Below are 22,124 nucleotides of genomic sequence, written 5' to 3'. Positions count from 1 at the left end.
CTTACATTATGTGAACTGTAACATTTCTAGAAAGAGGTGTGCCAAAACAATAATTACCTGGTATAGATTCAAAGCACAGGTGAGTGACAGACAGACAGTGAGGGAAAACACAACCTCAGGCATGCATGAACCAAAAACAAACATAGCAGGCAAGCAAGAGTCAAATTCCAGCAATAATATCATGTAAAATATGCCATTATAAGTAGAAGTCCTACATTTACATTTACATTTAGGTCATTTAGCAGACACTTTTGTCCAAAGCGACTTACAATAAGTACATTTGTCAAAAGAAGGAAACAAAGAAACCGTATCATTGCTGATAAAGTAAGAGCTAAAAATAGAACAAGTGTTAGGTCCTCATCTGAGTAAACTAGTACTTCAAGAGCAACAGTGCTACGATCAGAGTGCTATAGGTAAGGGTTTTTTTACATTCAAAATGTTACTGAAGTAAAATACAGAAGTGTTATCATCCAAATGTACTTCAAGTGTCAAAACTACTCATTATACAACAAATCCGCCATGTGCAGGTTACAGGAAAAGCAGAACAAGAACTACACAGCTGAGAGTAAACACTTTTTATGTGGAAGATGAAGTACTCATTTTATTGTCGCCCTCCACACCACTAGGTGGCAGTAATGTCCCCTCCTTTGTAAAACACGAGGCGTCAGCGGTAAAGTGGAAGTAGGAGGTAGTGTGGTCGTTACACGTGCGTCCGTTCAGTAAAAGCTCGGGGAGAGAAGAAACGCAAGAGTTCCGTCTGCAGCGTCGATATAACGCTTTACACCAGACAACATGAGACCAGGTACGGTAGTGCGGTTTTGTTTTAAGTGCCATTAACGGTGTTGTGTATATATATATACTATGATAATATGAGTGCGTACTTAGTCGAGCCGTCCGTGGTGTTTTTGAAGTTAAAGTTACCGAAGTGTGTTCGGCCTACCCCGCCATGCTGCTCCGTTAACCTCAAGTTAAACCCTTAACAACAGAGAGAAGAGAGCCGCCAACGTGCGAGGGCGCTTTCTCAAAAAATAGTTAGCTAAAGTGCAACGTTAACGTTAAAAGTCAACGAGTAAATAATAATAATAATTTGCCAGCAACATGCGTCGCAGCCCTTCGCGTCGTTTTAACACGTGTTCACCCTTCGTCAGCAGCACTACACCAGACACTAGTCCCCCCCCAGACATAAACGGCTAAATGGCATTTGGTGTTAAACTATTGCGTGTGTCGCAGAATTGACGTGACAAAGTAGGAGCGGATTTATAAAGCGGTATTTTCTTCGTTGTGCCACGAGGCTACAGCTCGAGAGTTGTGTAGCTTCGGCTAACATTAGCACGCAACCTCGTGTATTTGTAACGAGCCAAAAGTTATACCAGTCTATTGAACCCCCGCGGTGTACGCACGTAAAACTGTGTCTGTGTATATATGTTTGTGTTATTAATTAGTACGAGTAACGGTGAACTGCAGAAAGACCTTAAATGACAATGTTAGCTGAGCCCGGGTTAGGCTGAGTGTCTGGCCCCATGTGGGGATCAGACGCTCCCGGACGGTTAGATACAAGAGGGCTGTTTCAAAAGCAGACACACATCACATTGTATACATGTAAATGCACATTATTTAATATTTGTATCCACTAGCTTGCACTAAAGAGAGACGTTTCTGCCCGGCTCGATAGTAAAGGCTGCCAGGTTGTCATTGGCAACCAATTATTGCACCCTTTTTATAAACGTCATAAAAAAAATTTAGGTACAGCTAGCCGGGGCGTTTACTCGCATGTGCACATATTATTATTTTTAAAGACAATGTTAAAACGAATCAAGTTGACTGATCCGTTGGATTCAACTGTCCCCGAGCCGGACGAAAAACAAAATGATCGTGTCCCAGCTTCCTGGAGTTAGACGCATAACATTTTCATTAAGCAACATGTTGTTTTGATGAAATAAAATGTTTTTTTGTCACAACAGTGTATCAAGATTATACTTTCTGCAGCGTGTTGGCTCTACATATGACCATAACCTACTAATGGCCCCTGTTACCTGTGTTTCTGTTTTAGGGTTCAGTCCCCGTGGGGACCGAGGAGGAAGAGGACGAGGAGGATTTGGTGACCGGGGAGGTCGAGGAGGATTTGGTGACCGGGGAGGTCGAGGAGGATTTGGTGACCGGGGTGGTCGAGGAGGATTCGGAGGTCGTGGAGGAGGAAGAGGTGAGACTGGAGAAAGAAGATACGATCAAAGTGTCGTTACTAGGCATGTGTCAATATGAAAATTTCACCAATATCCTTGCCAAAATTATTTACGATTCATGATGTTATCTTCCACCCAAATGCTTAAAACTCATAAAATCCACTATAATGGCATCACTTTACATTTAAACAAAATATTTTTGAATGCATCAGAGTTAAGACACAGAACTTGGTCAACATCCTTTTTAAGTGAAAATAAATTAAATAACCTTAAATAAGCTGAGAATGAATGAATCATACAATCTCATATGTGGTTGCATGACGAAGAATACATTTACTACTTTTTCACTTTTCTACCACGATAGGGAGCTATGCATCTTTTTCACTTGTGAGTTGCTATTAACAATTATGCAGATAATGCAAATTTATGGGGTTTTTTTTAGTCTTGTATGTGATAAAATCCTATATGGGCCCATCCGTAGTTGTGACTGTCATTGTGTATACTGTATTGATTCTCAAACACTATTGATTTTTAATTAGTAGGTTACATGCAAACAAATGAGTCTTTTTAAAAGCATAACATGTCTTTACAGTATCGCAATATATTTCAACGTAAACACTGACTGAGTGTTGTTTTGACCGGAAGAAAATTAACCGTATAAATGAAACAGTTTGAGTATAAGTTGGTATTCTCAGAGCACAGATCCATTAAACTGTGTCCCTTTTTGTTTTCAGGTGGATTCAGGTCCCCAGACGGTGGTGGATTTCGGGGAAGAGGAGGTGGCAGAGGAACCCCGAGAGGGAGGGGTGGTGGCAGAGGAGGCTTTGGAGCTGGGAGAAAGGTCACAGTTGAGCCACACAGACATGAAGGTTTGTGTTTACTGCTGTTTCTAATTATTTGTGCAGGAATCCCGTTGGATAAGCCTGGGAAAAAACTCACGGAATGGACTTGTTGCACATGTCTGACTAGATTAACCAACTATTATATTGCCTGATACTGATTTGGTGGTGTGTTTGTGTCCACTCAGGAGTGTTCATCTGCAGAGGGAAGGAGGATGCCCTGGTGACCAAGAACATGGTGGTAGGAGACTCTGTATACGGAGAGAAGAGGATCAGTGTGGAGGTGAGATCTTATACATTAAGTTAAGTTTAACTATGATATTAATGTATTAAGTTATACATTAATATCATAGTTTTTGAACTTTTGTTGCACAGCATTGAAAACTGCGACGTTCATAATGATCAATTTATCTGTCCGAACATCTCTATCAGTCTTAAAGCGTCCTGGTCTTGTGAATTCAGCAGCTGTGTAGTGTTATATCCAGCCTTTGTAAATGCTGTTACCGTACTCTGTCTACTAGGAAGGAGAGGTTAAGATTGAATACAGAGCCTGGAATCCGTTCCGCTCCAAGCTGGCAGCAGCCATCTTGGGAGGAGTAGACCAGATCCATATCAAGCCCGGAACAAAGGTCATGTACCTGGGAGCTGCCTCTGGTACCACAGTGTCCCACGTTTCTGACATCGTTGGACCGGTGAGTACTCCACGCTTCATTGCATCTCAAGGGTTAACACTGTCGCGATTAACACATCCACAAACGGTGGCCCCTTTCCATCCAATATTCCTAGGAATTGTTTTATTATCATCAAAGCTCAGAATGGCCCATCAATGTAGTTCAAATACCTCTGGAATACTGAGTATCCACTCGCACTCAAACATTGATGTGTGGTGAATAAATTCAGCTACTTTCCAAGTACTTTTATTGACCAATATATAATTACCAATATGCACAACTAAACTTTGCATAGTTGGTAGTATTCAGTTTGACAGGCACATTTTTCCCAGTCTGGTGATAAATGTGATTGACAAACTGAGCTTAAGCTGAGCAACAACAGCCATGAGTAGGTGGCCCTATGTTGGATATGCCATCATCGGTCTCGCATGCTAACAAGTTATGTGACACAACACTGTTGAGCACCGTAGGCTACTGTTAGATGTCTTTGTCAGAAAGGAGACAAGAGGCCACACCATTTCTTCACATATGTATTAGTATTTGATGTGTTCACAGCACCTTTCAGTGCTCAAGGAAAGTCCAGCACCGCCATCACACAAATATCATTTTCAAGAAGATATAGTAATGAACAGAGAAACATTTGTTGGAGTTTTTATATGTACGTGTGTGCTTTAAAGTCACCGTTTAAGTTAAACGGTTATATTGACGTTACTTGTCTTATGTGTTACAGGAAGGGCTCGTCTACGCTGTTGAGTTTTCCCATCGATCAGGTCGTGACCTTCTCAACGTGGCAAAGAAACGCACCAACATCATTCCAATCATCGAAGACGCCCGCCACCCACACAAATACCGCATGCTTGTTGGTAGGTAGCCCCGAGCCGCTGCAGTAACACCACAAACGTTGTCGGAGGACACATTCATGGTTCCAATTGGGGATGTCATGACACGAAGATCTCTAACACGAAGCCTGAATGCAACATACATTTGTAGATGGATGCTTTGTGTCAAGACGTTAATTCTCTGTCCTTCTCTAGGCATGGTGGATGTCATTTTTGCTGATGTTGCCCAGCCTGACCAGACGAGGATTGTTGCTTTGAATGCCCACAACTTCCTGAAGAATGGAGGACACTTTGTTATTTCCATCAAGGTACACTGACGTCTGCCTCAACAAATGGCACCTCCCAACCGTTACCACATAAAGTACTAACTCCGATTATTATGTTGGTGAACTTCTTAAATTGGACTCAAACTCAATGGACTGATTGAATTAGGGGCCAAGAAAAACAATTCTTCACACTGACCTCTTGAAATCTTCCGATAATGTGCTCATGAACTCGTAAAAACTACTCCATGGCTAATGAGATGGGGGGTCCTTGTTTCAAAAAAGGACGGGTGGGTTGCCAACATCAGCGCAGGCCCCTCGCACTCTGGACAATCTGCCCCAGTTAACAGTCCCGTCGAGAGCCCAGTTCCCCCCGCAGGGAGAACGGGTAAAGTGGGGTCTTGAGTCCGTAGCCATAGCCTCGGCCACAAATGGGGGGAAATGCGCTCTCTGCACACAGCGGCCGATGTAAAAATATACAGTTCATCATGAAACTGTGGCTAGGCTGAAACTAGGCTCATGGTAATTCATTCTAAATACTGTCATGGAAAATGATGAAATAGGATTGCCCGGTCTGTGGAGTGACTATTGCTCTTGCACACATCACAATGTCGATGCGGAAACAATATATCCTGCAGCCCTACTCTGAATATCGTCAAGAGAATCCATCATCTACCCCCAGCTGCCGTGTATACCAATATAACCAGTCCTCAGTTCAACTGTCCAGGACAGTTTGCATTGGTCAGTGAATAAATATCTTATTGTCAGATAAACAGTTGGATTACTAACATCCCTATTGTAAATGTTGCTCTGTTTATATCAGCAAAACATGGTTGAATGTTAAAATATCATCATCATGTTGTATATTTGATTGGAACTCTTTATCCATGAACCCAAATGCAAGTGCTTGTACTTGGTCTGGATAAAAATGTACCAGTGCATCCCTACCTGAATTCAGCTGCTTGTTAGTAGTTTTGATCAGTTTGTTCAGACTGAGTGTATTTTAAACTTGACTAATGTGTCTTCTTTTTTTATTATTACCTCAGGCTAACTGTATAGACTCGACAGCGGCCCCAGAGGCAGTGTTTGCCTCAGAAGTGAAGAAGATGAGTGCAGAGAACATGAAACCACAAGAGCAGCTCACACTGGAGCCCTATGAGAGAGACCACGCGGTGGTGGTGGGCATTTACAGGTACGCCACATCAGACTTTCTTGACCAGCTCATCAATGGTGCTTCACAAAAGTGAAAACAATCTACAAAACCTATCTACAAATTGTTCTAAATGATGTAGCCCGTTTACCATGCCACACCTAGATGATGATTTAGAGGTCACCTAAATTCAGCACATGATCTGTGTAAACTAATTTAACGGTTTCCTGTTGTGTGAAAATCATGTCTTACTGCAATAATTTATATACATAAATGTATAAATGTGTAGACACAGCAGCTTCTCTCAGTCCTAGGCCCATTGGTGGGACATCTGGTGGGCAGCAGAGGTACTGCCAAATTACATTTTAATGGGGGCTAATTTAAATTATGCTTGTCTGCTACAACTTACTGTTTGAGATGTCCATAATTAGATCTATAAATCTTTAGGTATATCTTACCCTTTATATTTTGGTTTTTAGTTCAATTTGCCTGATGTTCAGTTCTTCAGGTGTGGTGGGAAAGTGAAGAGGAACAAGCACAAGGCAGTTTTAGTTCAGTAAATGAAGAGCATTACATTACAGCTCGAGCTGAATATGGCCGCACCATCAGTGTCTGCATTAAGCTGCTGTGTTAACTACAGCGCCATCTGGTGGGCTATTTTTAAAAGTAATATTTTCACCACATATGACACATGACTTAAAATAAAATGTAATTGACGGCATAGTAGCAAAGTGTGAGTAGAGAATGCACAATGTGTGACATAAGGCTGGGCTGTTGGCTTCCCTCCACCTGGCTGCGTCCCGTCTAACGTGTTTCTGTACATGAAGTGGTACACTACAGTTGCATGCCTCCGTCTACATTCATAATCCAAATAGTTGGTTCTACACACTGTACTTAGGATAATTGTTGACACATCTATATTCAAATCTAGCGTACAGCTCTGCACACATCACTACGTAAAAGGTCATAATGCTTCATACATTTTGGTTCTTAGTTTTGTCCATAATTTCTCTGTTATGGCAACGTAAGATTTACCAAAGTAATTTGCTAGGATCTGCAAAAACGGGGACATTACAAAGATGTTAATACAGACAATCTAACCGATTTGGCTCACCGATCATTTCACCATTCAACGGTGTTCTCTATCATTTAGTTGGCCACACTTGAGGTTAGTTTACCTACAGAAGCTGTAGAACATCTGTTGGAAACCTTAGAAGTAGCTTAGAAGCGTGTTGTGAGTACAATGACCTGTTAAAATCATAAGGCATTTAGTTGCAAGAGGTTTAGAAATTCCCCCTTCTAATAATGTTCACATGGTTTAGTTATGGTGTCGGGTTTGAGGCATAAATCCAGACCCTCTCAAAGTCTGCTCTACATATATAGCGCCTGCTCTCTTTCAATTGTTGTGGTAACACGCTCTTTTCTCTCTCCACAGACCAGCACCAAAACAGAAGAAATGAGGAGTGGAAGAAGGCTCAGGGAAACGGATTACCATTTTCAACAACCATCCACATGTTCTACTTGTCCATTGATCTCCTCTCCACCTCGATCTGCCTGTCATGCCATGAAAGCATGACGAGCAATCAGGGTCAGCTTTGACTGGGTTTCCTTCTCTCTTTTTTTGTTGTTTGAGTTATTGACCAAGCATCCAACTGCAGGAGTCTTTCTATCACTGATGAGGTTGGGAGCACATTGCATGACAAATGAGCAAGTCATGTTTGTAAAAGTTTAATACAAGTGATGTGTAGATCAAACTGATCATCAGAGTCTGTGTAACTATAAACTGGCAAGATTAAATGACGGTGATGTGATAAATATCAGTTTTGTGCACTGTGTCCCCAACCTTAGATGAGTTGTATGGGATTGTTTTTTTTAATTCAGCTGCCACTCCGTTGTGAAGGTTATTTCTACCATGAGTATTTCAACAGATGGGGAAACCTTGTATCTAAAAAGCTTTGTTAAAAAGACTGTAATGCAGTTAGGCAAGTTTGAATAAATACTGCATGGCTTTTAGTTTTGACTCCAGTGAAGTCTTTTTGTTTTGTTTGGTCAATACTTTTATTTCAAAATATCGTATCTTCTCCTGATTTACTTACTGTATGTCTGTTTTTTAAATGACCTGGTTTCACTGGCCCCCTGCTCTTCTGATTACTGTCTTTATCTGGGTGCTTCAGATTCCAGATGGCACAGTCCCATATTGATAGGGATATCCCAATTATCCACATATAAAACACCTCGATAGCAAGTATTGTTAGCATACATATCTGTCGGATATGGGATAATATACTTTGCGTTAATTTTGTGTACTTATTGCCCAATACCCACATGTTGCAGTTAAGGAACCCATCATGCTGATCTGTTCAGTGGGGAGGTGGCAAACTTGACCCGGGGTGTACAGACAAATATAGATGGTGACTTCTTCACTCTGACCTGTAATTTGATAGTAGTATCCTTTAGTGTTGGCAGAATATGAAGATTGGTTGTACTTTGCAACAATGTACGCTTTTTGAACAGTTTATATATTTGTTTTTGACATAACCGCAACTTTGTTTTAATAAAATGTTTGATTGTTTTTGATTGATTGGTTATGGGCTTTGATTTTATGACCTACAGCTACACAAAAACCTCTTTAACAAACATTCATTTGGACCATTTCTTGGATGCTTACTGTGAGCACCTTACGTGTCCAAAAGGGCTGTTAATTCTGGTCATTGGTGGCCAGTTGTTGGTGCAGCTCCAGCTGAGACGATGGCCACATGTCATACTGGTATCGGTAAAACCTTGAGATTCATACATTTATGGCTGCAGTCTCAATTTGGGGGGAAATGGACCTGTGTTGGCTCGAGCCGTTATTGGTTAATGTCGCCTTACGATGGGGGTTCCATACACTAACTGCCAGCTCACGACAAACTGATTTTCTGTCTTCGAAGCGGAGCCATCGATGCGAGTTCGGTCGGCTTTTTTGCTACATGGGAAAGAATAGAAATTAATTTAAACACTAACTTCTGTAAGTTACTTGTATGACTGTCCGCGGTGGATTTGTTTTGGCAGCCATTTTGTGGGAAATTTCTCTGGAACGCGCTGGGCCGTACTTGCCTGGTGTCGGGAGTGCGCTCTCAATGCAGCCCCTCTCCTTTGACCGATATTAACATCACGGAGGGGCTGGCCAGCATAGAGCTAGCTGTAGATGTGCCTGCTAAAATATATTTAGTTCTTCATAGCGTCTGCCTGTATTGTTCAGCGGCCAATAGGCTGGCCGTTGCCCGCCAAGCAGCCTGCAGTGTGCGGACTGTCTTCCTCCTAATTCCAATGGCAGTGTTTTATTAGACAGCTAGCATGCTAGCTAAAAGCTAGCTAGCTAATGTTAGCTTTTTGCCTTTTAAATTAATTTAAAAAGCTGACGGGCTTGTTAACCCAACTGGCCCACGTTGTAATTGTATGGTAGGATCTTGTGTATCTGAGAATAAATCTCGAATAAGTAAATTAAGTTTCCTGAATAGAAAGAAGACTTGAGTTCGAGGTGTCCGTGGTTGAGGCGGCGGGCTGCCCACCTCCCCTTAGGCACGGCTAGCTGTGCTGCGCCGGCAATCAGTCCCCATCGACAACCGGCTCTCTGAGCTCCGAAGAATAACGCAGTTTTACTGGAAACTAATTCACCGGGATTTTATCGGCAAATAATTTAACAGCACATTATTTGGATTTTCTGCTGTGGAAGAGGGACGACTGACCCGGGGGAGGGGGCTCGGTTCGTGTGGACGGAGGGAGATAGGGGTTCCGAACATGGCTGCTACGCGGAACTTGGTTCGACACACCGCCTGAGGTAAGAAATAGCCGGTCGGCATCGTCTTTTCCAAAAATCATGTATGGATTTGGGACTAGTTGGTTCTTGTCTCTAATATGTGTGTTAGAGGCGTGACAGTCAATCAGTGGTAACAGTGCTTGGTAGCATAATGATATTCCTTCCTACGTTATTCGCCCCTGTCACCCGGCCTCGTGTCCCCAATCCTTTGCCACTGCTGGTCAGACGGCTAATTGGGCAAAAGACAGGGTTCGGTGAAAGAGGTGCGTTAACAGCGGTGTTGGACAATGGATCGTGTTGAAAAATTAAGGCTTGGCTATGTAGCTACAGGAGCTGAGACGTGCATTATGATGATGGACTACATAACGTTTCCCTGCTTTAGTAGCATGCAATGTCCTCTAAGTCTAACGTACGCGTTGTCGTCCCCCCACTGCCCTTCTAGTTTGTCTTGTGAGTTGTCACTATCGTTTCTAACAGCTAACCATCTGGCGAGTTCACCAAATGTTGGGTTGGTCATAAAGAGGCTAACGATTGATGCGACCAGTGTGTGTGTGTGTGCGCGCGTGTGTTGTGTGCGTGTGTGTGTATCTGGGCAAGCTTCAGTAGCAGAGGTATCGCGACCTGCCCCGAGTTAACGCACGACACCAGATGGAATGGGCGAGGATGCCGGTGGACTAAAGGAGAGATGGGAGATGAATGAATATGTTGCTACATAATATAGACGTGTTGATATCCTCTAGTATACGGTAGCTGGTTATAGCCTGATGTGGCGTGTGAATTGCCAGCCAGCAACCCCCGACTGTCCTCTGCAGATCTGCAGCAATCATCTGCTAGAGCAGCAGCTAACGCTAGCCGCTAGCTTAGCTACCGCATCAGCCCCAGCCCCTACCCTGCCCTGGAGTAGAGGGACACAGGCACTCGGTTGCCCGGCGATGGCTGTTCATAGGAAGGGAACAGGACTATGATGAGACCAATGCTGATGCACAGCTGGAAGACATCTTGACATCTTCTCTCCGTCTGCCTATATGGGTCTCTGTGGTCCTCTTTCTGTCGTTACTCGATAGAAGATGTTGTGGTCTGAAATTGTTGCCGATTGAAATAAGGAGGTTTGTTACAAATTATTTACACACACACACACACACACACTGATGAAGTTGGGGTTCGTGGTTTTCCTTAGGTGAACACATCTGAGTCTCAAAATGGACATTTCCTCCCAACCACTTCTGCTTTACTTCATTCTTTCCATTCATTCTTTATCTACTCCAATCATGTGTTGGTAATATTTAACCTCTTGTATGTATGATTGTTTAATCATTTGTCCACTTTGATCCAAATGGCCATGTACAGACCATAATGGACATTTCTGATGGGAAAACGGACACACTTCCTCAGGTTGAAGATTTTGTCAGAAGTGTCTTTTAGAGCGGCGAGGGCGTGCTTACTCGGTATGAGGTTCCAGTGGAATTTGACTTATAATCCAGGCAGACGCAGTGCCATTGAGCTACACAGCACTTAAGCAATATCATTCACATTCCCATTTTTCCCCGTATGTAACCAGAGAAACTAGTACAGATTTCTTGACGAGCACGGAAACCAGATATTTAAATAAGTGTGCATGCTTGCTAAACGTTGCTAGTTTGTTCTGTAGAAATCCCATCGCTATCAGTTGCACCATCACAGACGATCCAGTGAAAACATTCAGTTCACTGCCAGCGAAGGCACTGAGCTCTGTTCCCAATGAAACATTTTCCAGCTGAACCTGCTGCTAAGTTTCAGTCGGCCTCTAGTAAGGTATAAATGAGAAAATCACCTGTGCTCATTTGGCAGATTAGCCCCTTTCCACAAACGCCTAGGGCTAACTATCACCAAGAGTTCTGTGATTACACTAACCATCTGTAGCTGTAGAGTAACAAAGGTACTATATCATGATACCTTATTTTAATGTAAATGTAAATGAATTAAGTCCTTGGTGTTTATGTTAAAGTATACTGTACAACAATATGTAAGTGGAAATGTATTCCCAATCTGGTTGTAGTCAATAGGATCCCAGACTGGTTGCAAAGTGGGAGTGGAGCATCTAGCGGTGGCTCTTGTCAGTGTTCTTTCTCACTCCAATATAATGGTCCATCCCTCCGACACAATGTTGAGTACATGTTTTGGCTTGCTCTGACCGCTGGAGTGGTTTTGCAGTTTTTGTCTTTTGGCCTCAAACAGCCAGTGGACTTGTTCCCTGACTGATGGCACAGCTGTGACAACAAGCTCAGACTGTCTGTCGCCGGCAGCTTGATACACCAATTTCCAAATTTTGTTGACTCCCATAGACTAATTCCAAAACTTACCAGGAACTCTGGTGTCACTTATTTTTCTCTTCATCCTCTACTTTCTCCGACGGTCCCATTCCTTATTGCTCCTGTCTCTCTACAACTTGCGATAACGTCAATGTTACTCAAGCTGGAAGTTTTAAGCGGATGCATCTTTGCTTCTGCTTCCTCCTGTGGATCTGTATCTATTTGCCTCGTGCAGTATGATGCAAATGATTGGAAGCATTCACCACATTTTATCTGGAAATTGCACTTTGTGGCTGGCTAATGTGTGTGGAGAAAGTCATTACAAACAAGTTTGAACATTTGCTCTTTATCGTAACACAAACATGAATAAGTAAATAATGTATTTAAAGTAATATAACACCCATTTCTTTTAGAAAGTTTCCAAGCTGCCATGTTGGTCCATTTTGAAATCATTGAGCAGGCCATGTCAAGTGCTGTTCTTCACAGGATGTGTGGAAAAAGTTAGAGATGAGTTCTCCTTGCCGGTTCAGCAAAACACCTCGATGTGTTAAGCTCAGAATCTCTAATGTTTATCTGTCTTTGGCAATGAAAAACTTATATTGAAACCATCTAAAGAGCATGTGTATTGCATATATGCATTTAGGGCGTGTCCACTTTTGCTAGTTCAACAGATCACAATCTGTGCGCAAAATAATGCGCAAGGTGCGAAAGGGTTGTATTTTGCGTCTTAATTGATCATCAATGTGTTTTGGGGCATGACATTAATCAAACCAATCAAAGTGTCTTTTCTCATTACCTTAACAAGCCAGGTGTGCCTGCAACTGGTGCATTGCTTTTTAAATGGCAGATTCTTAATTTTAACAGACTGGCCATGCAATATAAACCCTTGCAGCATTTAATTGTTTCATGTCAATGTTATGAATAGAGCTTCAAAGCTTTGAACTGCTCGGTACGGCCCTGTAATTGTCATATATTGAGGAGTTTCATATTGTGTTTAAGGATGAGGAGGGCACTCGGTTTAATTATCGCTATCACATGTATGTGGTCTTTGGCTGGTGGACAGTCTGCTCCGCTGTCTCCTAACCCTCTGTCCCACCAGCAACTCCATTTGACTGCATATGAGCAATTGCACTGATAACCTATTTAACTGAAGAGGAGGAGTGCTGCTGCACGCCTGTATGTGTAAGAGTGTATGTGCATTGTGAACCCCCCTATGTAAGCCCATTTCCTATCTAAATAACAGTAGTGCCCTTTAAATAACAGGATAATACTAATTTTAAGACCCGCCATAGGCACACAGATGGATGCAGATACGTTCGCTATTTACACAGCGTGGGCGCTGTGCGTGATGATGATGGGAACTGCGTTAGTCTAAAACTTGCAATGACTTGCGCTGCGCTGTGTGTCGGGTTGTGCTGTGTGTCGCGTTGTGCCAGATGTAAGATGGGGCCCACAGTATATAACATGTATTTATATAATACACCTGTATGCATTGTTTTATTTAATTTTATACTATTCTAATTTAAATATGTTCTGTGTGTGTGAAGGGGCTACAATTTATATTTCATCGTGTAACCCTAAGTTGTAAAATGACAAATAAATAGACCTTGTGTATAGGTATACAGGTTTCTCACTTTGTCCGACTTGGAAGTGGCTGTTTAAAATGGCAGATTAGATCAGCTTTAGCTAATTAATGTTAATTCCGTAATGGCTAAAATGAAGCTTGGCTGTTTGGCTCTGGTTAATGTGCTCCCTGCAGCTGGTGTCCGTATTCAGCGTATTTAGATTGTGAGTGAAAAGACACATCACTGTAACACCACTGTACGACCGTATGACAGTGTGCTTTAGTTCGACAGGCACAGATTGGTGGCTCTTCTCTGGAGAAATGATCTTCAGATCTCATCAGTTTCATTAGATTCTTAATCTCCCAGTTTTGATTTGGAAAATTTGAATGTGATCAACTTCATAGCTGGGATTCTGGACATTTGGCGCAAGTAGCTTGTGAAGTACAGTAGGCCATTATCTAAATGTGTCGGATAAATATTAACATTTCATATATCATGCTTCTTGTCTAATTTTCAGTACAGATTGCCGCTAAAACTGCAGTGGTTCAGCCTTCTAAGCCAAAAAAGGTAATTTGATAGGATTTTATTAATGGATTTAAATGTACTATTCTCTATTGTAAATACTACTATACTATAATTCAATGAAATGCTATCAAAGGTTTTTCGCCAGCTGCTAATGCCTTTGCTGAAGGATATTTGTTAGTATAATGCAATCCTTGTATTTTAGGTAAAGTTTGCAACCCTGAAAATTATAAGCAGACGCAATCTAAAATATGTGTTAAAATAGTTTCCAAGAAATCTCATTGAATTTGAGATTTGATCATACCGGCTATACCATGGCAATGATCCATTTAATATATCTGAGTGTATTAATGGCTGCCGTAAGTACTGTTGCACATAAATGAGCATGACTTCTTTATGGCAATATTGGAGGTATATGATCTTTGCCTTTTTTTCCGAGGATTGTCTCCCTATATTTTGTTGTCTCATGGTGTTAAAAAGAAAGAAAGATTGAGTGGTTGCAACAGAGCTGTGCTCACTTGTACATCATTAGAGCAAAACTTCCCAAAATTCTGGTGAAATTATGAATGGAAAAAATAGTGGTGTGGCTGATGAATCACATGGCATGCAAAAAAGGCAATTGAATGAAATTATATGATAGGGATATTCCGTGGGGAGATGGATGGGGTGTTTGAGTGCAGGCAGGAGGCAAAGGGGACGTGGTTCCCTCCTGCTGTGTTACCTGTTGAACGTCAGAGAGGACTCAAAATGACATAAAGCAAACATGAGAAAAAGATACACACCTTGTAGTCTCTCCAGATGTGCAGACGCTTTGTTTCGGCGCTCTGTGTGTAAATAAAAGGACGGAAAAGGTGACCAAAAACAGGAAGCTGTGGCATGATAACATGCCATGGATGTAACTGAGCCACACCCATGTTCCATCCTCATTAGACACTGTGGATCAGTGTCTAATGAGGATATTTAACATGCAAGATTAGTTTGTCTACAATCATTATACATGCTGTTCAATATGACCCAAGAGTTTGGTCTCCAGATGTGCCTATAAAAACTGTCCTCCTGACCTTCCATTCAGCTTATTCAAAATAAAAAAACAACAACTATTGCCTAACCTTTTTTCAAAATAAAAAAGAAATACATTAATCTGAAACTAAACCCGAAACTACGGAAATAGACCAATGATGCAATGTTTTTATTTCTTAGGCTTAAAGGAGAGGTTTTTCCAACTGTGGGCATGTCTCCGCGGGTGGGTGTGGGGGAGTCGAAAGTGGGACACATAGGGACAGATGTGAGACAAAGATACTGCGTGAGGTGAAAGGACAGGTGTGTGCTCTTGTTCTAAAAATCAAAGGAAGTTAGTTGCTGTAGTTTTGCATGCTTATCGACATGGTCAGCATCTTTGGCTGAGGCAGCCCATGTAGGCGATTATGGTTCTTTAAGACACTGCACCCGATTGCAGCAATTTGCACCAAAAGCTTCTCCAAGGCAAAACTCAGACCGAACAGACAAGATGCACGTTTTTAGTTTCAGTAACATTTTCCTGGACTGAACATCTCAAAATCTGCATATAAATAAGAATTGACCAAGAATAAAACAGTTTTCCAGGCAAGTCCTGGAGTTGTTAGGAACTAGAGAAGTTGCCACCTCCAGAGCAGGCAATAACCAAGGTAGCCAGCTAGCTTAGTTGGTTACTGCATATATGGAGGTTATCACTGTTCACTTATATGGATAGTAGGAAACTATATAATATATAATATGTAATGTATATGCAGCCAACAAAGATTTAAAAAAATGTTTTTATGCTCAAATGAAATTATTGCATGATAATTTCTCTACCAAAATATATTGTATGTGCTTGCAAAAATATGTTTTATTTGCCCAAAATGTCCCACTATGAGCTTAGAAATGAGGCGCACACATGTCCATTTAGCTTCTTTTTCTGGCAGAAAAGAGGGCGCTGGGGAGCGCTTCATCTCAGCGTTTCAGCAAAAAACTGCTGAGTGCATTTATAAATTGTTTCTACATTTTTTTATTTTATATGTAGGTTACTATCTACTTGTTTGACATTATTTGTTTTGACATGCTCGTCCATACCGCTCAATCTGACAGCCGTAACCTTTGAACAAGGAGGATGATCCATTGGAGACAATGCATATTGCGATAAAAGCACAAAACTCACAAGCAACTATCTTCTTCTTTGCTATGATAGTGTCTGTATGACATGTAAAGCTTGCGATGGACAGACACGGCCAAAACAAGCTTCTCCTATATTTTTTACAATGACATCACCAGGCACTTTTCTGAAACGTTCAGATATTTTCTTTTAGATGAGCTTAAAGCAGCTGCACAAAAAAAGGCGGGGGGCTCAGGAAAGAAGTCAGCCGCTTGCATTTCATTGGGAACCAATGAATAGAGACGCTGGCACTCGGGGAAAAAAACAATATGCGGACACATGCCAAAACTCCATACAGACATTTGTAGACACTGAAATAAGTGAAAACTTACTTCCACAGTCCTAGTTTTGAAAAAAATAATTAAGTTCAGCCCGTTACCTACTATTTTTTTTTTCATAAATAATACCCAGCTCAGCTAACCAGATGCAGCATGTGTGCCCCTCCCCACCCCCCAAAGACAAAAAAGGTCCAGTTATGAAGAGTATGCTTTCACAATGTTCGATCATTGTTGGCAAATAATTTTTCCTTGTGATCCTTGAGGATGATGATTATCATGTTGCTGATAAAAACAGTTGGGCTTGTGGTCCATTCCACAATTCAGCCTATTTTACAATCCGTTGACAAATACTGCTCTGCACTTAACGTTTGTGTATAACATGAGAAATGAGTCAAGCCCATGTTGTCTCTTTTAGGCTGCTGATGTATGTGCGGTTGGGTGATGGGGGGGCTTTCTGCCCCCTTTCTCACATTTCAGTTGGTTGTATAAAATAGCGCTGTTACTTTTAACTTGCAAAGAAATGTGGGTGCTTCGGAGTGCTATCAGTATCATTGAATGTGGTTCCACGCAGCAGCCTGCACAACTTGTTAAGCTAAAAACACTTTTCTTTACACCACTGTCTCTCAAACTTTCTTTATATTGGTGTCCTGCCCTCTCCTTGCGCACACTTTGTCACTTGCAGTAACACGGATCTCCCACCTATAACTTAACTAACTATAACTAGAACTTAAACTTTTAAAAGCGCATGCCAGGCTGGTAAATAGGCATCTGCTTTTAGTTGCCCAAACTGAAAAAATAATTGCAATTTTTAGTCGCCTTATATTTTGAGTAATCAAGATGCTATTACAGGTCTATATCAGCTTAATAATGAAAATATTGCAGATGGCCATCAGCATGTCAATGGTTGTGCCAGCTCTTGGAGCCCCAGTTCTTTGTCGAGCCCCCTGTCCTGTAGGATGTGCTACCTTGAACTCGTGAACTTGATTTGTCACTTGGCGTATTTTTTACATGCTTTGCAGTATAATTTTCCATCCAGCTTCAAGATACAGGATGCTTTGTTTTCCGTTGAGGTCCATCTGGTCAGGTGAATCAATTTGCACATTTGTGTTGACTAGTTTGTTGAACTTTTCACTTGACAATCAAACCACTTAATTGTATTCACCATTGTTCCTAAAGATTCCTGTGTGCACCAATGCACGTGCAAAAATATGTGGTTCTGACTGCAACAGCAATATTTAAATATCTCTCATTCAACAAATAATAAAATGTATTTATTTTGTGTTTTTGCTGTTTGCTATTTAGCTGTCCTTAAATGTTAAAAAGTAGTTCTACTGATGGCAACCAAAGGCCAAGATGGGGTTGCTCAAAATGGTCGCCAATGGCAACCTGGCAACCTTTACTGATGAGCCCAGTTGCATTGAGTCCTGAGTCAAGATTTTGATGATATTTCGATTAATCGTGCAACCCTTATGTAGCAGCAGAATCCCTGAGGGTATAACAATGGGTCTTACTGCTCATGGATTTCACTCTTCATTCAAGAGTTGGATGGTGTTATTTATTTTAAAAGTTGTATGCTCTTGCTTTAATTTAAGGCAGGTTAGGTCTTAATTGTGAAACCACTTCACAGAGCGTGGCCATTGCCAGTGAAGCCAGATGTCGATTGGTATTTTTCTATGGGATGTCTGTTTGAAACGGGACAAAATTAAAACCCTCACAAAGCAAATGCATAAAGGGTCTCAGCACACAACAAGGAAAGACGATACATTTAATAAACAACTGCTAGCCTTTTTATAAAATAAAATGAAAGGAAAAAAGCTGCAGCATCTGTGTAGCCTAGCAGCTTAAATTTGGATTGTGAGCAAAGAAGAAAACGATGGAGGCAGGCACAGCTGGCTGTCTTCCATCAGCTAAAGATGACGACTGATGCCATTCCCTTTATCTATTTGAAGATGTAAGGGGGCTGCTGAGGGAGACCCCCAGTATCAGGGCTACAATTCTGCCTACCTGATGCAGGTCACGCTTTAACACTGCTGACAAGAGACACAGGCAGATGTGACTAAAGGCATATATCTGAAAGCAAGGTGCCTATTTGCTGTCTTTAGCAGCCCTTCACGTCCTACCTCGAAAAAAACATTCAGCCATTATTGACATGCCTTGTAAGTAGTCTGTTAAGGTTTTTCTATCTGCTTGTGCCGGTACACTTTAGCCACACCATACCGAGCCAAGCCATGATGACATGTGTTTCCACTACAGCCTCATAGCAGGGATAGCTGCACTGCTGTGGTCCAGGTAATAGAGTGTGCCTGTGCTATAATGAGAGAAAAAAAAACTTCATTCAGAGATCCTTGACTTTAAGGGGAGACATCACTGGTGAATAGGGTAAGGATTTTTAATTCATAGTTATCCCCATGAAACTTCCCCAGTTGATTGACTATTTTTCATATGAGTTTTTAAAAACACATTTGTTTAACTATGGGATTGAGGCATTATCTTATTAAGTTTGTGCTAATTTACACAGATTTTTAGAACAGAAATCTGGACATTTGATAAAGCCAAGCTAAAAATTATTCTTTCATTTTGTTGCCATATTAGTCAATGGTTTTTACAGAGGGGATTTTAGATATCTCTTTTTATTACTCAATATATCAGCAAATACTGTCATAAAAAGAATCTATCTTCATGTTTCCATGTTTTTAGGAATAAAATGTTCTAGAAATCAGCTTTGAATGATTAATTAGCAAAACCCTTGATAAAAACCTTCAGAATATAGATTGGAATGAAACTGGAAAGTTTGGTGTACTGAAGTGGAGATTTCTGGCTCAGAGTCTGAGGGGGGGAAAACCTAATGTCTCGCCTTAAGCCTCAAGGATCAGTTGGTGACTGCTAAAGACACAATTTGAGAACAACGTTGGTAAAAATGATGGAAGAAGCCAACAGTTTCCTGAGATTAATAAAGGCTATGTGACAACAGTGAGTCAGCTGTCTGTTTTGGTGTCAGTGTGCGAGTCTCACGTCTGTAGCCCCTATTGGTTGGATGGATGCTTGTAAAACCATTGTTAATACTCTAGGTGTATGTTGCAAGATTTGTCTTTCTTTTCTTAAAGACACCACCTCTTGTTTTTGTTGGTGATGACATCATAGATGCATTGAACCCCAAAAAGACTGAATACAGTTTGAGTTATTCTGCAGGCAAAGGAGGAAACTGCATAATGGCTTTATCAAATGTGGACAGTGGAAGATGCAATAATAGAAGTAGTGTGTAGTGGTATTTTCTGTTTAGTATTTGTTGTATTATTCTGTTTTGTTGCTCTCTAATAAATGTAATTTACAAACAGCCATTGACGTTTCATTTCGAGTGAAAACACAAAGTCAGTTTGTGTAACCATTGAATTTAACTGCTATGTAAAAGAGCCAACGTGCTTGTTCAGAAGTACTTGTTGGATGGTCGAATAGCTTCAGTGGGAGCACATGGGGAAAGAAGGACAAATGTTTAATTGGCATTCAGTCTGACGACTTCATTAAGAGTCAGTTAAAAAACAATACACTTTTCAATTGTTTTCTGTAAGAATGAGCGAGAAATACAGAAATAAGGATGGAGTTCAATCAATTTTCACTGAGAAATGAGCCAACTGTCTGCCGAGGAAGACTGTGAGATGTGGTTGAAAGCGCTGCAAAAAGCTTCTTAGTGGAGTCTGCTAGTTTAGCTTTGTTTACATTTTGTTAGCGACAAACCTTTTTTTGCATCATGCTCAAGGCAAGTGCAGTGAAATTAAGTTAGGGGCTAAAATCCCCCCCCCCCCCCCCCCCCCCCCCAATTAGACAAATCAGACAAATTGTCTCCAGTCAACCTGAGTGAAGTGTTGTATTAGACCCTATGCATAGGTGACATAACCGCATATGCACATGGACACACACACACACACACACACACACACACACACACACACAGGCAGTTATACTATGGGTTTGTGTTTCATGCTCTGGCATAAAATATTTACTACTTTTGTCTCAGCAACATTTTTATTTAGTTCAACCATGTACAACTGAAAAGCAGAGTACAATAAGTCATCGCTGTTACATACATTCACAATAATGTTATGGATTTGATTAGATTAATGTTACAGCACAGTTTGTGGTTTTAGTTTATTTGTTTCACTTCAGGTCTGTCAATCTCTCTCTCTCTCTCTCTCTCTCTCTCTCTCTCTCTCTCTCTCTCTCTATGTGTGGTGTGGTAATTTGGGCGAGGGTGTTGTTGCATGTGACCCTTCCACCTGTCCTTACTGGGACTCTATTTCTGGGTCCCCCACTGAACCTGACTGTGTCTCGCCTGGCAACAGTGCCTGTATATATATGTATGCACTCTGTGTGTGTGTGTGCGCGCACGTGTATGTGTGTGTGTGTGCACTGTGTGTGCGTGCGTGTGTTATTCCAGTCTTGACTACAGCTGGACCAAAAGCTGTATAGGCTCATATGGACGGCTGTAACAGCAGAACAGTGACCCATTTGAACCCTTTTGCTATAACTGGGAAGAAGCTAATGTTGGCTCTAGGTTTCGGTTTTAATGAACGTGACATGAGATGGTGGTCTCTGAGATGCACTGTTTTTGGCTGGACCGCAGCGAAGCGGGGGCCAGCCCTGTAAACACAAACTTCTTGTCACTGACTGACTGACTGAGTGAGCGAGTCAGTGATGAAGTTACACCATTGGTCATTTGAGTTAGGTTCCCCATTGGCCATTGCTGTTTCAAAATGACCGGGCGGGCGCCACAGTGTTTCAGCTGGCTGTTGAATTCTCAGTGAATAGAGTCATTCTCAAATTTTCTCCACCTGTTTATGTATGCCATAAAAAACCCTACAAATTGTTGCTGTAAGCAAAATTATTAGCTGAACTTTGGTTTGATTTGTTTACTAGAATTTTTCAGGTGTAAAAACTATTTGGGGGTCTTCCATTAAGCTGGATACCTCCAGTCTCGACAGCAGTTAAGTGCCTTGGGCTCAAGGTTGGATTGGTGTTGCCTGTTTTCAATTGAGGAAGTGGCATCATTAGATCCTCATTTGGTTGTAGTCCAGTAAGGTGGTGTCTTAAAAAAAAAGCTTAGATAATTTGCCCTTTCAAAGTATAACTAAATCAAATCAAACTAGCCTGTTTAGGTATTGTTTAAAGCTAATGGATTTATTATAAAGAACATTTTCTTACATTTATTTAATTAGTAACCCTTTTCACTCACGGTTCTTAGCAAGGCAGCTGAGATGGATCGTGGAAATGCATCACTTACTATGTAAACCTCAAAATAGCTTTTATCTGCTAACTGACACAAACAAGGTGTAAAACATTCAGCTAGTCACAATGTATGTTGAATAATGGAATGGTTTTATTCTTTGGTCACTGGTTTATTTCCATTGTATCCACAAGAAAATAAGAATAAACAAGAATTTTTTTTCAACCTTTTAGGTGTTGTCACTCTAGCACCTGACAGTCAGAATATTAGTCTCACATTCACGTCAATTGAAACCCACGTGACCGATAGATTCAAGTGTGCCTTTTCCCCATTTCTTTTCTT

General features: G+C 41.2%; 2 protein-coding genes across 3 annotated transcripts in view; both read left to right on the top strand.

Moving 5' to 3' along the window:
* Positions 1 to 677: 677 nt before the first annotated feature.
* fbl (fibrillarin) lies at positions 678 to 8,519 on the top strand. Of its 2 annotated transcripts, none has more exons than XM_084027097.1 (9): positions 678 to 802; positions 2,051 to 2,182; positions 2,915 to 3,049; positions 3,208 to 3,302; positions 3,541 to 3,711; positions 4,421 to 4,553; positions 4,725 to 4,837; positions 5,839 to 5,984; positions 7,378 to 8,519. In XM_084027097.1, exons 1-9 carry the CDS (start codon positions 793 to 795, stop codon positions 7,400 to 7,402), a joined length of 960 nt encoding a protein of 319 aa, XP_083883223.1. In that variant the 5' UTR covers positions 678 to 792; the 3' UTR covers positions 7,403 to 8,519. The 2 variants fall into 2 exon arrangements, with proteins under 2 accessions (XP_083883223.1, XP_083883222.1); XM_084027096.1 differs by having other exon boundaries at positions 2,051 to 2,200.
* Positions 8,520 to 9,035: 516 nt separating this feature from the next.
* Positions 9,036 to 22,124, top strand: part of dyrk1b (dual-specificity tyrosine-(Y)-phosphorylation regulated kinase 1B) — a 44,806-nt gene continuing 31,717 nt past the window's right edge. Inside the window, exon 1 of the mRNA XM_084027532.1 lies at positions 9,036 to 9,762. The gene's annotated coding sequence lies outside the window, so the exon portion shown is untranslated. The remainder of the gene's footprint in view (positions 9,763 to 22,124) is intronic.

This window comes from Eutrigla gurnardus, assembly GCF_963514095.1.
Source record: "Eutrigla gurnardus genome assembly, chromosome: 14".
Taxonomy (NCBI): Eukaryota; Metazoa; Chordata; class Actinopteri; order Perciformes; family Triglidae; genus Eutrigla; species Eutrigla gurnardus.
This window is presented reverse-complemented; position numbering and strand designations above follow the sequence as displayed.

Bases quoted from the DNA above. Each gene is read 5' to 3' on its own strand.
- fbl (XM_084027096.1), top strand. The intron at 4,554-4,724 runs GTAGGTAGCCCC...GTCCTTCTCTAG, and splicing joins CAAATACCGCATGCTTGTTG to GCATGGTGGATGTCATTTTT. The intron at 4,838-5,838 runs GTACACTGACGT...TTATTACCTCAG, and splicing joins ACTTTGTTATTTCCATCAAG to GCTAACTGTATAGACTCGAC.